The 18,374-nt window shown below is 45.7% G+C and overlaps 2 protein-coding genes across 2 annotated transcripts in view; one reads left to right on the forward strand and one right to left on the reverse strand.

The window, feature by feature from the left end:
• PDE6C (phosphodiesterase 6C) overlaps window positions 1–14,487 on the reverse strand; it is a 50,390-nt gene extending 35,903 nt beyond the window's left edge. Inside the window, exons 1-4 of the mRNA XM_008052180.2 lie at window positions 13,867–14,487; window positions 5,561–5,713; window positions 5,364–5,453; window positions 4,401–4,541 (exon numbers count right to left, since the gene is read on the reverse strand). Of these exons, the coding sequence (XP_008050371.1) occupies window positions 4,401–4,541; window positions 5,364–5,453; window positions 5,561–5,713; window positions 13,867–14,349 (867 nt within the window). The 5' untranslated portion in view covers window positions 14,350–14,487. The remainder of the gene's footprint in view (window positions 1–4,400; window positions 4,542–5,363; window positions 5,454–5,560; window positions 5,714–13,866) is intronic.
• The window catches only part of RBP4 (retinol binding protein 4), a 23,173-nt gene continuing 19,146 nt past the window's right edge, over window positions 14,348–18,374 (forward strand). Inside the window, exon 1 of the mRNA XM_021709608.1 lies at window positions 14,348–14,528. Coding sequence (XP_021565283.1) covers window positions 14,348–14,528 — 181 coding nt within the window. The remainder of the gene's footprint in view (window positions 14,529–18,374) is intronic.

An 18,374-nucleotide genomic window follows, 5' to 3' on the forward strand; every position in this document is an offset into this window, starting at 1 on the left:
TTTTAAACTATAGTCCGCCCCTCCAACGGTCTGAGGGACAGTGAACTAACCCCCTGTTTTAAAAGTTTGAGGACCCCTGGCTTAAATGAATGTATGCTTGTGTATTGTATGTTTATCTGTACAGTTCTGGAATTACTCCCAAAAAGATCTATAATTGCCAGCAATATTGTTTATGATCTTTTGATTGTGAACAAGTCACTCATTCTTTTTCATCTGTAAAATGGAAATAATAAAATGTTTACTAAAGAGTTGTTGTGAGGATTAATTGGATACTATGTACCAAACACCAACCCCACACACAGTTAAGGGTATTCAAGGCATAGCAGCTCTTTCATAGACAATTAAAGTGAATCCAGGTCAATTAAGAGGTTCGGCCAGGCTGGGCTCGGTGGCTCAGCCTGTAATCCCGCGCCTTTGGGAGGCTGATGTGAGTGGATTGCCTGAGCCCGTGGGTTCAAGACCTGCCTGGGTAGGTGAGACCTCATCTCTACAATAAAATCAAAAAATTAGCCGGGCGTGGTGGCGCGTGCCTGTAATTCCGGCTACTCGGAAGGCTGAGGCGGAAGGATCGCTGGAGCCCAGCAGGTCGAGGCTGCGGTGGCCGGGAGCAGCCACTGCACTCCAGTCTGGGTGACAGAGTAAGACTCCAACTAAAAAAAAAAAAAATCAGCTGGGCATGGTGGTGCACACCTGTAGTTCTGGCTACTTGGAAGACTGATGTGGAAGGATCACCTGAGCCCAGCAGGTCGATGCTGGGGTGGCCATGAGTGTGCCACTGCACTCCAGCCTGAGCAACAGAGTGAGACTCCAACTCAAAAAAAAAAAAAAAAAGAGGTTTGGTCAAGGTCACACTGAGTGGCCAATGTGTGTTGCCCTAGTCAACATCCATTCTCCTCTTCCTTGCTAGCAAAACCTGGTTTTATTTGGGTATCAAGTGGTCATTCTCCAGCAGACCACAGCCCATGAGTGGTCTCTATGGGGCCTGGAGTCATTTGAGGGCAGTTATGTGGCCCAGTTTTGGACAGTGAAGAAGGAACGAGTCTGCCGAGGGACCCCTGGGGAAAGGTCCTCCTCAGATGGAAGGTGGTGAGGATGACGGGAGGAAATGCCTCCCGATTCTGTCATCTCTATGTGCCCTGCTTGGAGCTATAACAGCCACCACACGTGGAGACCTCACCCCCATGCTGCAGGTCACAGACCTAGCCAGGAAGAAACGGAAACACCTAGATTTGGATGACTCTACTGAGCTTTGAATTAACCAGTCTTGGAACTGCCCTTCTTGTCAAATGAGAGAATAACCATCATGTGGTGAAAGATGCTCTTGACATCTTGACTGTCCCCCACAGCCAAAAGAATCTTAACCACTCTGCTCAGCTAGAAGTCCTAGAACCTGGATCAGAGCCCAGCTCTCTTGATGCTTGGGCTTATGTTTTTTCCACTTAGAGCAATTATTCTGAAAAAAAAAAAAAAAACAACTTCCAATCTCATGGAGAGTAAGAATATGTGTGATATGGCATCATTAGCCATGTTGGTTGAGAGGGGTGTCAACAGCATAAATTAAGCAAGATGAGATACAAACATTATATTGTGAATCGTGTTAAATGTTTTAATATTTCTACTTTAAGGTAATTAAAACTTTTTCAGACTACAAGACTTCATATCTTGAATCCTCACAGCTGATAAGAGAGATGTCCTCATTTTGCATGAGGAAGCCAAGAATCAGAGAAGTTAAATAAAAGACTTGCTGAAAAGGAGAAAGTTGAGAACAGAAACTACTTAAGTGCAAGACTTACTATAAAGATATGGTCATCAAAACAGTGGGACATTGGCGAAAGAACAGACGAATAAATCAATGGAACAGAATAGAGAACCCAGAAATATACAGAAATAATAGTCAACTGATTTTTTGGCAAAAGAGCCAAGGCAGTGGAGAAAGAATCATCTTTTCAATAAATTGTGCTGTACCCACTGAGAATTCACATTTAAAAAAAAAAAAAAGTAAATCTAGACACAGACCTTTCACTTTTCACACACACACACACACACACACACACAAAACTCAAAATGAATCATAGACCTAAGCGTAAAACACAGACTATAAAAAATTCTAGAAGTTGATATATGAGAGAACTAGGTGAACTGGGACTTTTCAGACATAACATCAAAAGCACAGTTCATGAAAGAAAAAATATGAAAGAATTGGGCTTCATTAAAATTGTAATGTCTGCTCTACAAGAGACACTGTAAAGAGAAGGAAAAGAGAAGACACAGACCGGGAGAAAGTATTTTCAAAACATATATTTGATAAAGGGCTTGTACCCAAAATATACAAAGAACTCTTAAAGACGAATGATAAGAAACCAAACAATCCAATTAAAAAGTGGGCAAAAAGCCTCACTAGTCATCAAAGAAATGCAAATTAAAACCACACTGAGATACCACCTAACTCCAGTCAGGATGGCCATCATCAAGAACTCAAAAAACAACAGATGCCGGAGAGATTGGTGGGAGTGTAAACTAGTATGAACTTTGTGGAAAACAGTTTGGCGGTTCCTAAAAGATCTAAAAATCAATCTCCCATATGACCCCGCATTCCCCCTACTGGGAATATACCCAGAGGAACTCAAATCACTCTATGAAAAAGATACCTGCACACATATTTTTATTGCAGCATTACTTACAATAGCAAAAACATGGAATCAACCATGCTGCCCACAGAAAGAGGACTGGATTTTTAAAAATGTGGTGCATACACATGATGGAATATTACACAGCCATAATCAAGGACAAAATTATGGACTTCCCGGCAACTTGGATGGACTTAGAGGCTATAATACTTAGTGATCTAGCACAGAAACAAAGAAGTGAGTACCACATGTTCTCACTCATAAGCAGACCTTGAACAACTATCATAATACTACAAGAAAGGGATTGGCAGTAGTTGAAAACTGCCAGGGGAGAGGGGGCAGGATTGATAGTAGTGGGAAACTGCCAGGGCGGGGGTGGCACACCTCATCAATAAGGGTACCTGCATAATGAACATTGTATACGTAACCCTAAATTGTACCCCACATCTTCAAAATTAAAAATTTTTTAAAAAGTAGGCAAAAGACTTGAACATCTCACTAAAGAAGACATGAATTACCTTCATCTGGCAAGCAAGCATATAAAAAAAAATGTGCAACATTCTGTGCCATTAGGAAGTTGCAAATTAAAACAACAATGAGATATCACTAATTTATTAAACCCGAAATACTGACATCACCAACTGCTGGCAAGGATGTGGAGCAAAGGAACTCTCATTATTTGCCGGTAGATATGCAAAATGGTAAAGTTGCCTTAGAAGACAGTCTGGCAGTTTCTTACAAAGGAAAATATAGTCTTACAATATGATCCCTCTGTGGTATTTACTCAGTTAAGTTAAAAACTTAGGTAGGACCAAAAACTCACATACAACTTTTACAGCAGCTTTGCCATTGCTAAAATGTAGAAGCAACCAGGATATCCTTCAATAGGTGAATGGATAAGCAAACTGCCAAACAATGGAAGATTATTCATTAATAAAAAGAAGCCATTAAGCCATAAACAGACATGGAGAAACCTTAAATGCATATTGCCAAGTGAATAGTCAGTCTGAAAAAGCTACAAACTGTCTGATTCCAACTATAGGACATTCTGGAAAAGACAAAACTCCAGAAGCAAAAAAAAAAAAAAACTGGCTCAGCCTGTCATCCCAGCACTTTGGGAGGCCGAGGTGAGTGGATTGCCTGAGCCCGCAGGTTCAAGATTCACCCGGGCAACTTGACGAGACCTCATCTCTACAATAAAATTTTCTTTTAAAAAGCAGTAGCTACTAGGAGTGTGGAGGAGATGAGAGAAGATTGACTAGGGCACAGAGGGTTTTTAGAGCACTGAAACTATTCTGTCTGATAGTATAATCGCAGAAATATAACATTATGCATTTGTCAAAACCCGTAGAATTGCACTACGCAAAGAGCGAACCCTAATGTAGACTGAGGACTTCGCTGATTGTATCGTAGCAATATTGATTCATCATGTCCACACTCATGCAAGATGCTAATAACAGGGAAGCTGGGAGGGAAGTGGGTACTCTGTGCTTTCTTACTGAGTTTTCAGTAAACCTAAAACTGTTCTTAAGAATAAAATCTATTCATTAAAAAATTTTTAAAACTCGCTGAAGACATAGACAATTAGGAAGTGGAAACACTACGAGTCAAGCTTGTATCCTTGTTGCTCCAAAATACTTCTACCTCTGTTCTTGTGATCTCTTGTGACTAATTATGTCCACAGTGTACCCATTTTTAAAGCATCGCATTTCCTGCACTGTGCATTTTTATCAGTGATTTGAGATGAGACAAAATTTATGGAATAATAAGGACCTTCTCCTTGGTCATGTCCAGCAGTCCAATGGAGTACCGTTCGCAGTTCAGATATGTCCTAACTGTGTAGAGTGCTTTGTGAAACTGCCGCTCGACATCTGTGAGTTCTTCAAAGACTTTATTGGCTGACCACATAAGGATCTGAAAGCAGGTATTAAAAAGCAAATGGTTAGAACAAACTATGGTACGGAGAGACAGAGTATGAGCCAAAAGAAAACACGATTTCATCCAATCAAATGAATGTGTCACTGTAAAATGCAGTTCTAATTTTGAACATGGGTATATCCAGCAGACCACTCAGATTCTCCAGGTGGAATGATGAGGAGACCTCTACAAGGCTGTGGGTTGTGGGTTTATGAAGGGGGAGAAGCCAAGATTGGTCCCTGTGTCCAAATATCTTGGCTCCAAAGGCAAGTGCCCTAAAATTGATGCAGAGAGAGTTCCTGGACTGAGAAAACCTCGTGTCCCTTCCACACATCCTTCGCGAGCCAGGGGAGAGCTTGAATGGGAAGGGACCTCCACCCAACCCTCACCCCTGCATTCTACTGGGGAAGAAACTGAAGTCCAGGCTCGGGAAGCCTCACTACCAATGTTGTTCTTATCCCTCCACCTGGAAACAACAGACTTCCTAGCAGTGATTTGCTCTTCAACTGAATAGCTTTACCACTCAGAGCTGACGGGAGAGCTCACAACAATTTAACAGTCACCACAACCCATTATCATCACCATCTCATAGACAAAAATACCAAGGCCACCCAGGGTAGAGAAAGACTAAAGAAAGCCAAACCAGTCCATACACACAGATGGAAGGTTATAGGGAGCAACCGGGGAAAGACCATGAGAGGACACCTGGCACTGAAATTTGGGAACCTGCTCCACGCTTAAGCACCCCCTGAAGGACAGGAAGGTCCTCTATGCTGCTTCTGGGTCCCTTTGAAATGATGGGTGTCCCCTCCTCTTTACCTGGCTCCTCCGGGATTCAATATTATACAGGTAGTTGGTGTGATGAAGCTTCAGGATGACAGAAACAAAGGTGAGGTACTTGGAAAAGACCTACGGATGGCAGAGAAAGACACATTATGGCCATGACATCTTTCCTTTGGTTAAACAATACATATCTCTCCTGAGCCTCTGACCAGAGCCCAGGGTTATAGCATTACCTCTTCATCATGTTTGGAAAATTCGGGTGCATTCACTTTATTAACCGCCATAATCACAGCAAGAACCTCCTTGCCCATCATGACGGGGGTTGCCAGCAGGTTCCGGGTCACATACCCGGTTTGCTTGTCCATGAAGTCAGAAAAATGGGTGTTCTGAAAGAGATATTCACACAGTTGGCTCAGAAGTTGATGGAGGGGTGGTGACAGATCATTCTGCCTGCTTCAAAGAGTCAGGGCCCCGGCATGGTGGTCCCCAACAAACAATCCCTCTTTGCCGGCCAATTCTCTGGCCACATAGGAGGGAATTGCCCTTTTCAGAACAAACACTTTCCACCTGAGCAGCGGCCTACCTAGATTAGGCGGGAGTTGGGCCAGAAGAAAAGAGGCAATGCCACAGCCACGTGGAAAGTAAGGTGCTCAAGGGAAGGGAGACGGCACAGGGTGACAGTGGACAGAAGGCGGGTGTGAGAGGGAGAGCCCAGTTGGGTACAGACACCGTTCATAGAGTGCTTCTCGCTAATCCTAAAAGTACAACGCGCACTTGACACCATCAGCCTGTAATGTCATTGCAAAGAAAAAATGAACATTTCCCCCAATTCCTACCACTCTCTCCTACTTGAGGAAATCAGTGTTCACAGCAGGAATGTCTTCTTGTACGCCTTTCTCTGTGTTTCCAGTGAGAGTTTTCTGTTCAGTTTCGTATAATACTTTCATCACTTAATGATTTCTTGTGGGCTTCCCGCCAGACCACTGCATGTGGATGTGAACTCATCTCAAAGACTCTTGTACACCAGATACTCTGTGACCCATGCAACTGTCCTCTACTGATTAGGTCTGTTCGTACAAGGAGAACCCAAAAAACCCTGGAATTATCTTTTGGAGGGCAGGCCCTCCAAAAGTAATACAGACTTCCCCTGCTAGATAAGTGTTCTAGGAACCCATGGGCTTCAGTGTACCAGCTAGCGTTATTGTGAGAGGCTGTTTTCAGCTTCACTGAATTTTTTTTGGAGATCCTTTCAACGCGTTTGCCCATTTCATGATGGGTGATTAACAAGCACACCTGTCCACACTGCACTAAAGGTTCAGCAGTTTTTAACCAAGAAACAGCATGACCCCCATGACTCACCCTCCCTAGTCACACGATCTTGTCCCGAACGACTTTTGTTTCTCCAGAGGAAAAGAATCTTCAGAGGGAAATGTTTCACTCATGTGGAAGAGGTGAAACCAAGCATGGCAGAAGCACTAAAAGGCGTCAAAATTGACAAGTTCAAAAACTGTTTTGAGTAGTGGAAAAAGCATCTCAATAGGTGGATTGCATCAAGCGGAGAGTATTTTGAAGATGACTGAAGTTAAAACATGTAAGACTAAATACTCAATTTTTCATAAATAAATTTTGGGGGCTTGGGGGTTCCCCTTGTAGTTTCTCCCCACCACAAACAATACTGCACTCATCTTTCTTGCTTTTATCTTATTTTTAAGATTTGTAGCGACAGGGTCTCACTCTGTTGCTCTGGCTGGTCTTGAACTCCTCCCAAACTGCTGGAATTACAGCCATAAGCGCCTGACCTTGTCTTATTTTTATGTAGTGAAGCAACAAGTGGAAATTCCTTTTGCTAAATCTTACAGTATATGCGGTTTTTATTAACACTGATGACTTTTGCAAAAGGTTGAAATGCCTCCTTCCACTGAGCCCGTGTGAGAGGACTATCCTCTTGCCAGCATCAGATACTTATCTTGTTTTGTTTTGAGTCTACTCTTGTTACCCAGGCTGTAGTGCAGTGTGGCACAATCACTGCTCACTACAGCCTCAACCTCTTGGGCTTAAGCAATCCTCCTGCCTCAGCCTCCCGAGTAGTTGGGGCTAGAGGTGCACCACCATGCCTGGTCAATTTTTTTTCCTTTTGTTGAGACCAGGCCTTGCTATGTTGCTTAGGCTGGCCTCAAACTCCTGGGCTCAACAGATCCTACTGCCTTGGCCTCCCAAAGTGCTGGGATTATAGGCATGAACCACCATACCTGGCCACTTGTTAGACTTTTTTTGTTGTTTTTTGTTTTGTTTTGTTTTTTGGAGTCGGAGTCTCACTTTGTTGCCCAGGCTGGAGTGCAAGTGGCACGCTCACGGCCACCCCAGCATCGACCCGCGGGCTCAGACAATCCACTCACCTTGGCCTCCCAAAGTCCCAGGATGACAGGCTGAGCCTCTTGTCAGACTTTTAATGTTTCACCAAGTTCATGTCTTCCATTCATATTTGTTATTTCTCTCTTGGGGAGAGAAGAAAGTGGGTCTTCCTACACAGGTCTCACAGAGTAGATGCAAGAGGTGATTCTAACCCAACTGCCACAGCAGAGGCTGGGTGGTGAGTCTGAGGCAGTACACAGAGGGAAGGCCTTGAGAAGGCCAGGGAAGGCCATCACCTTAAGAGCTGTGATTTCAGCCAGGGTCGGTGGCTCAGCCTGTCCTCCCAGCACTTTGGGAGGCCAAGGCGAGTGGATTGCCTGAGCCCTGGGGTTCGAGACCAACCTGGGCAACTTAGCAAGATCTCGTCTCTACAATAAATCAAAAACTAGCTGGGCATGGTAGTGCATGCCTGTCGTCCCGGCTACTTGGAAGGCTGAGGCGGAAGGATCGCCGGAGCCCAGCAGGTCGAGGCTGGGGTGGCTGTGAGTGTGCCACTGCACTCCAGCCTGGGCAACAGAGTGAGAATCCAACTCAAAAAAAAAAAAAAAAAGAGCTGTGATTTCAGGGAATACCCAGTCGAGATGGGTGCAGACTCAGCCTTCCTTGAGTCGTGACATTCTTCCTTTTGAACCTGGGTCTTCTCCTCTGAGACTCAGCGGCCCACATTAATACAGTGTTTCTTTCACAACAGTGTTATTTTCATTTTCCTGGGTTGGCGGTACTTCTAAAGCTGCCCACCCCCTTGGAGACTGGATTCTGTCGGTTTCCCAAAGGAAAAATGCGAGAATACCCTGTGTGTCATTTCCAGAACTTTCACCAGGAAAAAGGCGGCTTGACCAGTAGAACTCACAGAGCTCAACTCAGATTAGTCTTGGGACTGGCCTCTGATAGGCCAGTGCAGATTTAGAGACCTCACTGCATACTCGCCAAATCCTAATCTCCTCAAGTGGAATCTGTACTTTCAAGTGCCCCAGGCGATTCTCATGTTCAACCCAATGGGTGAACCCCTCTTGTGGATGGAATGACCTAGAAATGGCACCATTCACAGAGGATGTGTGTGCTGTCAGGGGCATCAGATGCAGCCCCTCACCCCAGATCGCTTCTCTACTTTGCTCAAAGTAGAAACACACAAGACAAAATACACCATGTACTCAGGAGGCAGCATGGCATAAAGGCAAAGAACGTTCTGGAACCAGACTTCCTTGGCTGAAACCGTGTCCCATTTACTAGCTGTGTGACCCTGGGCGTGTCACTCACTCTGTGTGTCCTTGTTTTCTGATCTGAAAACAGGGATGATGATTCTATGGGCTGCCCAGAACCCTTGATGTGACAGGGCTGAGGGAGCACTTGGAAACGTGTCTGACACGTAGTGCATTCCCCATAAGTCCCGGAGGAAAAATCCAGAACTTTCCAGGCCTTTCTGGAAATTCTTTGACAATTACCATTTCGCTTCTAGTTTTAGCTTTGCTAGCCAATTCTAATCAATGAGAAAATCAGAAGTGGCCAGGCTCGGTGGCTCAGCCTATAATTCCAGCACTTAAGGAGGCTGAGGCGAGTGGATTGCCTAAGCCTGTGGGTTCGAAACCCACCTGGGCAACTTGGTGAGATCTTGTCTCTACAATAAGTCAAAAAATTAGCCGGGCATGGTAGCACATGCCTGTAGTTCCAGCTACTTGGAAGGCTGAGACAGAAGGATTGCCGGAGCCCAGCAGGTCAAAGCTGCGATGGCTGGGAGCATGCCACTGCACTCCAGTCTGGGCGACAGAGTGAGACTCCCACTCAAAAAAAGAAAAGAAAAGAAAAAATCAGAAACTCCCAGCTAGCCGTAGGCCTCCCATGCCCAGGAGCGCCCTTTCTCTGTCCTGTGCCACCAAGAGCCACATTACCCTCCTGCCTCTTGGATCTATTCCTTCCCTCTGCTTCCTGTGGCATCTTCACCCTGGGGCCAACATGTCTCCAGACTCTGTTGGGTTCTTTCTCGTAATCCGCCGCTTATCTAGGCCAGCTAGCGTTCTGTTTTCCTTCTACCCTTTAATCCACTCAGATCTTGAGTGCCTCGTGTCCACAGCCCGGTGCTAAATGAATACGCAAAATACCAGCAACAAGCACCACCGTGGAATGGGGCTGGGCAGCCTTATCTCTGCAAACGCCTTTCCCTCTGCAGCTTCAAAACCTGACGCTATTTTATTTCAGATCTTCAACCCAAGGAAATATTTCTACATTCAACAGGCTGTTCTGAGAAAATGGCTTATGAGTTTCAAAATCAAAGGCTTGCTTATTATTGCGTCCAAAAGCCCTGGGGAAGCCAGTCGCCAAATTACAAGGGAAGAGAGAACTTTTAGGTTTTTGTTGTTGTTGTTTTTACCAGCTCAGAGAATCCTCAGTGAAGTCTCTCTGTGTAAATCCTGCATGTCCCTTGATGGTCCTTCTTCTAAGAAGCCCCCAAGGCAGCTGGAGAATATTGTTTAGAGCTGCAGGGGGTCTGACCCCTCCTCAGATGTCAGTATTGCTAAATCCTAATTAAACACTCAACCCTTCAGAGGCAGAAAGAGAGGGGAAGGAAGGAACAGAAAGGAGAACTTGAAGCCACAGTCAGAATCGGGGTCCCCCAGAGTTAATGGACAGCTATCCCATGGGAGAGAGAAACAAAAAGTTGGAGAAGTTGTCACTCAGTTCCCTGTTGCTAAAAGTCTTTAACCTGTTTTAAAACACAATAATCATTGACCCTTTTTTGGCCAGCCACATCCAGCCCCCAAACCCTTACTGGTATCATGACACTATTATCACAGCAACCATTTATTATCTACTATGAGTCAGGCACTTTATATGCATTTAATCTGTATATCTGCTTACGTCCACATCTTAGTTGCAAAAGCTCAACCCATCACAGTTCTGACGTCGCACATGTGAATCTGTACCCAGCTCTGTCTGATGCCAAAGCCCTCTCCCTTCACCATGTGGCTTCCCTGTTACCACCGCTTTCAAGGACCTGGGAGTTGGGAGTATCTGTCTCTGCATCTCTGGCTAGGTGTGAGAAGTCTCTCCCTCACCTGTGTCCACACTACTAGTCAGAGAAGAGTTGTGTGTGGTGGATGGTGTGGCAGAAATATGGAGTCCCCAAAGACCTGGCTCATTGTCCTATACCTGCCATATTCCGCTACCTGACCTTGAGCAGATTCCTATTAGACAGGATGGAAATTAAAACCATGGTCCCTGCCCCCTACAAAGGGTCTTTGTCAGAATCAAATAAGATTAAGAATGAAAGTGGGCGCAGTGGCTCATACCTGAAATCCCAGCACTTTGGGAGGCCAAGGCGAGAGGAATGCCTGAGCCCAGGAGTTCAAGATCAGTTGGGCAACATGGCGAGACCTCACCTCTACAATAAAAAAAAAAATTAGCCGGGCATGGTGGCATGCACCTGTAGTCCCACCTACTTGGGAGGCTGAGGCAGGAGGATGACCTGAGCCCGAGAGGTTGAGGCTGCGATGAGCCATGATCATGCTACTGTACTCCAGCCTGGGCAACAGAGTGAGACTCCGACTCCAAAGAAAAAAGATTAAGAATGAGAAAATGCTTTGTAAGTTGTCAAGTGCAATGAAAAAAGGGAGAATTAATCAGATATTTCATTTAAAACATTGGTTCCCACCTCTTTTCTCGTTGTAGACTTTACTGCAGCAGCGTGGTAAACATGCAGGGGTGCTGGATAGAATGACAAGACCACGGGACATGGAGACAAAATCCTCAGCTTCAGCCCTTCCCATTTCTGGACAGGTACCACGGACTCTGAGGGGAGATAGACCTCCCACGACCTCCACTTCCTGTCTGCCATAGGACAAAGTGGAGCTTACTAAGCCCTTCCTGGCTCTAACGTTCTGTTCCACGGTTGATTTGAAATTCACTTCCTCCTCCTGTATCTGCTCACCCAGCAGACACAATTGGTTGTGTATTAATTACCTGGGGAAGATTTTAAAAAATACAAATTGCCAGCCAGGTGCGATGGCTCATGCCTGTGGTCCTAATACTTTGGGAGGTCGAGGCGGGAGAATCACTTGATCCCAGAAGTTTGAGACCAGCCTGGGAAACACAGGGCGACCTTGTCTCTACAAAAAATGTGAAGATTACCCAGGTGTGGTGGCATGTACCTGTAATTCCAGCTACTCGGGAGGCTACCTGTGTCCTGGGAAGATTGCCAGGACCCAGGAGGTCGAGGTTATGGTGAGCCATGATGGTGCCACTGTACTCTAGCCTGGGTGACAGAGTGAGATCCTGACTCCAATAAATAAATAAATAGATAAATAAATAAATAAAATACTAATGCCTGCATTCTAATTTCTGAGAGTCGGCTGTCATCGGTCAACTGAGTGTGTCAGACAACAGAATTTTTTTTAAAGCTACCTATTTGGTTTTGATGTACAGCCAGAATTGGAAAGCATTACTCTAGAGGAAAAACATACTTAGAAGCAGTAGAAATGGAGAGAACAGAAGGCCTTTGTCTTTCCTGTGAGCTCAGATGGGGTGTCTGTCTTCAACACATGTTTCTCTGTGTCCTGCCAAGAACAGCCAGAAGCCCTCAGGAGAAGGTGAGAGAGACCTCCCCTGACATGACCACCCTGTCTACGCCTTGTGCTCACCACAGACAGCATCCAACCAAAGCCCCTCCGCCGACATTAGAGGGCTGGGCTCGGGGAAACAATCACAGCAGAAATCATTTTACCCATCTCTTCTTTAAAAAAAAAAAAAACCAAATGATTGAATATCTTTTTCTGAAGTTTGATGTGCTCTTTTGGAGACGGTCAAGAAGCTTACTCCCAAGAAAAAACCTCACAGTGTAGGAAACAGAACCTTCTAGCTGGCCTCAGGAGAAATTCGCCTGAAGGGCACGCAACCATTTAGTCACCTGAAGAGGCTGCAGCCCCTGAAGCAAACCTAAACTAGCTTGGATTCTCTGAGGGAGGGATCATCAAGCCACGAGGATTCTGCAGGCCCTTCCCCCTGAGGGGCACCCTGACCCTTGCCCCCGAGGGGCGTCCCACGGCTGTTTGTGGCTCATGTTTGACCACGTCCACACCTCCCAGGCCTGTGCGACCCTGCCCCTGTAATCAGCTTCAGGAGGCATTTAGGGGATTATCCCCCAGCCTCTCCAGCTGCCCTCTTCACCCCTGCACAGAGAGCATTCCTGGTCCCATTCGACCCTGTCCCATCCTAATCCATCTCTGCCCCTTTGTCCATGGCACGTCAGAAAAATGGAACGCGTGTGCCGAGACAGAGATGCTGGGAGGAATGTCACGCTGGGCCCTAGAGTACCTCTGGGGGAGGGATGACGGGTGATTGACATTTCTTCCTTTACGTTCATTTGTATTTTATGATTTTTCTGAAGCGAACGTGTACTGCAACGGAAAGAAGGAAGAAGTGCTGCTTCTGCTTCCACAAGGGGCAATGCCTTGTGTTTGTGCGTGGTGCTGCTGGTCTTCAAGAAAACTCCAAAGTCCCAGGGGCAGGACTGGAATTCGTTCTCCATAGATCTGAGTGATGGAAGGACAGGACAGCCAATGGCACCTAACCATCCCCTCAATTCAAAAATGTGTCATGAATTCCGAATTCCAGCATCTGAACTTTCGAATGACCTCATTTTTTTTTCTTTTGTCACATGTGGTCTGTAGATGAAAGAATAGATGTATGAGCCAATCTGTCCCCCGACACCAGTGTCTTCAAAGGGCTGTGAGGGAAAGACATGGACGTTCACACGTCTTGGCATCTGGGTAGGTGGCCCGATCTCCCCCGTGGGGTGGTTTACTTTGCTGGAGTTGTCAGGAAGGAAAGTTCCCAGAACACTGGAGGTGTCGGGGAGTGGGTATGAAATGCATCAGGCCGTGGTAGGATTACCTGGCAGTGTCCAATGGGTCATGCGCTAAAAACAGCGTTCACTGATTATCTGAAATTCAGGTTCAACCGGGCACCTCATCATTTGATTTGCTAAAACTGACATCGCTAGGCCGGGATGCATCTCCTCCTTGCTGCCCCCCAGGTGATAGCCAAGCCAGGGCCACAAAGATAGCATCGTCTCTCCTTCCCATAGTTCCCCCCTGGCTTCACCGAGACCTCCACCCCACTGCCATAGGCCACCTACCTTTTTCACATCGGGGACATTAAAGGTTTGCTTCGTGTGAGCGGTCCAACCCACTATCCCGATGTCCAACGGAAACACAACTTCTTTGTCAGGGGCCACCAGGTTGTCCTCAAACTTGGAGGTGGGGGTGACGTCCAGGAGCCTGGAGGCCACCTCGGGCGTGCCGTTACGGGCCCGACACAGGAACATGCTGCAGCGCTCGGCCTGCAGCAGCTGGGCCACCCTCTTCAGGGCTCTGTGGACGCCCTGCTCAGGATCCCCCACCTCCTCTTGCACCGCCCACAGCAGCTCCAAGCAGAGGGCCGCCTCCTCCACCTGGGTCAGCTCGGGGAAGGACACGCTGGCCTGCACTGGCGACACCTGGCTGTTCTTGAAGATTTCACCCAGCGCCTCCGCCCTCAGCTTCTTGTCGAAGTATTCCTTGGCAAAACGGGGGTTCTCCTCCAGAAATTTCTCCACGGAGTCTTGGCTGACCTCGCCCATGGCGGGCCTGGCTTTGCTGCTGCCGTGTAGAAAGGAAGACCCTCAGAGCGCTACCCGAGGCAGAGAGACACGAAGAAAGTGCATCCTGATCCAAGTGATGGAAGACAACCCAAGTGGTCCCTCATGGGCCTTCCAAAGGTCGAGTGGAACGGTTGCTAAGCAGAGCTCCCAAACCGCCTGTAACTCTTGGGATATGACAGAAAGGCCTGGCTTAGGGTGGGATTCGGGAAGCAGAGGATTAAAGAGTTCTTCGGGACACTAAATCCCTGAGCATTATCAGCTCATAAGTCCTCAGAGAATCCCCAGAGCATCTTAGATCAGCCCTGCAAGTGACAGGCTGAAGCCTCGTCTATTCCAGAAAAATAACTGAACACCGGCTGCCGACGTCCACAGCAAGAATCACTGACGTATCTGTTAGCGACATTACGTCAGCAGCAACTGGCAGATGGATTACTCTTGCATGATAGTGGTAGGAGGTGAAACTATTTAGACTTCAGAAGTGCTTGGTTTACACAGTGGCTGAAACATTTACGGGAGGCAGACAGGTTAAGCATCAACACAACATAAAAATGAATATTGAAGCCGGGCTCAGTGGTTCAGCCTGTAATCCCGCGCCTTTGGGAGGCTGAAGTGAGTGGATTGCCTGAGCCCACGGGTTCGAGACCCGCCTGGGCAACTTGGCGAGACCTCATCTCTACAATAAATCAAAAATTAGCCGGGCGTGGTAGCGCACACCTGTAGTTCTGGCTACTTGGAAGGCTGAGGCGGAAGGATCACCAGAGCCCAGCAGGTCGAGGCTGTGGTGGCCGGGAGCGGCCACTGCACTCCTGTCTGGGTGACAGAGTGAGACTCCAACTCAAAAAAAAAAAGAATATTGAACATAGCAAAACATTTGCCTATGATCCAAGCCTAATCAAGCCCCAAATTGAATAATAACACTTGTCAAGAGACATCATGATAAAATGTGGCCCATGTAGTTGCTAACTGGGTTTTCCTGCTAAGCATGTTAGCTGGGATTGTGTTTTTAATAGTAATAGGCAGACATCATGTCTTTTTGCCCCCAAGGTAAAGTGTATTAAAAATAATCTACTGGTCAACAGTAGCCTTGTCTGTTGCTAGGATCCTTAAGGTCTCAGGGACTGCTGGCAGACAAGGAACACTTACCACTACTTAGTTTTGTTTAATGTTCAGTTTATTAAGCTTTTACATCCCTTAAGCATATTGCCCCAAAATATTTAAGCACTGTTTTGCAAGTAATAATTCAAACTACATATTTCACGAACTAATTGCCTTGATAGTTACATGTTGATTTCAAGCTTGGTCAAGGTTCTTAAAGACTTCAGTAAGGCTACAAATCTAATATGCTAAATTCTCTTAAATGAAAACCACATGCATGTTATAGTGACTCTAAAAATTATTATTACATCCACATTTAAGTTTGCTTCAAAAATAGCAACCCTATGGGATACGTTTAATTCTTTCTCTCTCACTTTTTTTTTTTTTTTTTTTGAGTCATTCTCACTCTGTCACCTGGGAGTGCAGTGGCATGGTCACAGCTCACTTCAACCTCGACCTCCTAAGCTCAAGTAATTCTTCTACCTCAGCTTCCTAAATAGCTGGAACTACAGGTGCATGCCACCATGTTTTGCTAATGTTTGATTTTTTGTAGAGATGAGGTCTCCCTATGTTGCCTAGGCTGGCCTGGAACTCCTGGGCTCCAGTAATCTTCCAGCCTTGGCCTCCCAGAGTGCTGGTTACATATGTGAGCTGCCATGCCTGGCTAGGTCTCTAAATTTAAAACTTTACCTCTCTAGAATGAAAATAATCTTAGTCACACACACAGAGATCCATTGAGTTTGCAAGTTCTCAGGCAAGCATTAAGAGATTCTTGGTCAGAACTTTGTTTTTTTTTTGAATTGAAGTCTCACTCTGTCGCCCAGGCTTTAGTGCACGTTCACGACCATGACAACCTCAACCTGCTGGGCTAAGGTGATCCTTCTGCCTCAGCCTTCCGACTAGCTGGAACTTCAGGTGCACACCACCATGCCTGGCTAATTGTTTGATTTTTTCCTGCAGAGATGAGGTCTTGCCAAGTTGCCCAGGCTGGTCTCGAACCCCTGGGCTCAGGCAATCCTCTCTCCTTGACCTCCCAAAGTGCTGGGATTACAGGCATGAGCCACTGTGCCCGGTGACCAGAACACTTTCCCAGGGGAACAGAACTCAAACCAGTGTTTGTTGAGGTATGCCTCCTCTTATAGTTAAGTTTCACCAGATGCCTCAAAGCATCTTGCCAGGTGCACAGATTTTCTTGCACCGTCCTATGTCACACCCAAGTCTAGTCTCAGGAGGGTCCCCTTGGATGACTATTTACGTCATAATATCCTGTTAATATCTCATTATAATTAGGACAATGCAGAGGTATGTTTCCCAGGAGGGAGATGAGCCCACCAAGTCAGCCCTCCTATCCAAGTCCTCATCACCTCACACAGTTTGGGACACACTTTTCTATCCATTTTTTTTTGTATGACTCTGGTACAGTCCCTACTTCTCCCAAAAGTTTGTGGTGTTCTCACCATTCTTCAGTTCCTACTTCCCTCTGGAAACAGAGAGGAAAACATCTGTATTCCATATACAGATCTCCTCTTAATAGGACAAATAAAATAGCCATAGACATGTGTGTTCATCTTCCTCTACTTATAAAAATGATAATTAATTTAAAAAACACACATTCTAGCCAGGCTCGGTGGCTCAGCCTGTTATCCCACGCCTTTGGGAGGCTGAGGTGAGTGGATCGTCTGAGCCCGCAGGTTCGAGACCCGCCTGGGCAGCGAGACCTCATCTCTACAATAAATCAAAAAATCAGCCGGCGTGGTAGCGCATGCCTGTAATTCCGGCTACTTGGAAGGCTAATGCGGAAGGATCACCGGAGCCCAGCAGGTCAAGGCTGTGGTGGCCGGAAGCGGCCACTGCACTCCAGTCTGGGCAACAGAGTGAGACTCCAACTCAAAAAAAAAAAAAAGAAGACTGAATTAAAGGAAGTATAGAGAGATTAAGTAAATTAGTTGTCTTTGTTAAAGACAGTGCTATGATTCAAACCCAGGTTTGTGATCAAGGACCAAGGTATTTCTCATCTCTCTGCTATATTAAAAAATCCAATTCTGGATTGAGAAAGCTAAAATATAGTCACAAGAATATTTCCTAGATTATTATCAATATTTAACGTATTATATTCAAATCCTAATAGGGTACTTTCTAGAAACTAACAAAACGATTATGATGAGATTGGGAGAACAGTAGTGAGAGACAGGAACTAAAAGTAGAAGTAATTACTCCAAGAAATAATGTATATAACACATGTGGTATAATAATTCTTGTATATATCATTAAAACTAGAAAAGGATGAATAGAATAGAAATTCCAGTGATAAGTCGAACTAGTTGAAGAATTTAGTATTAAATCAGGTAAGACAAGGGGAAAAATAAAGAAGCAATTGAGAAAAGGAAATAAGAATATGAATTTTAAAATAATATAAATAATGCCTGGAGTGGTGGCTCATACCTGTAATTCCTGCACTTTGGGAGGCCAAGGTGGGAGAATTGCTTGAGCCCAGAAGCTTGAGACCAGCCTGGGGAACAGAGTAATACCTTGTCTCTACAAAAAAAATTAAAAATTAGCCAGGTATGTTCCCAGCTACTCAGGAGGGTGAGGTTGAAGGATAGCCTGAGTCCGAGAGGTTGAGGCTGTGGTGAGTCATGATTTTACCACTGCACACCAGCCTGGATAACAGAGTGAGACTATGGCTCAAAAATAAATAAATAAATAAAATAAAAATAAAGTGAATGAAATTTAGATCTCATTTTTATTAATACTGTATATTGGCTTAAGGTCCTTAAAGGTGGCTGGGTGTGGTGGCTCAAGTCTGTAATTCCAGCACTTTGGGAGGCAGAGCAAGGCAGGAAGATTGCCTGAGTTCAGGGGTTCGAGACCAGCCTGGGCAACTTGGCGAGACCTCATCTCTACAATAA

This window comes from Carlito syrichta, unplaced genomic scaffold, assembly GCF_000164805.1.
Source record: "Carlito syrichta isolate Samal-C Ts95f unplaced genomic scaffold, Tarsius_syrichta-2.0.1 Scaffold260196, whole genome shotgun sequence".
NCBI lineage: Eukaryota > Metazoa > Chordata > Mammalia > Primates > Tarsiidae > Carlito > Carlito syrichta.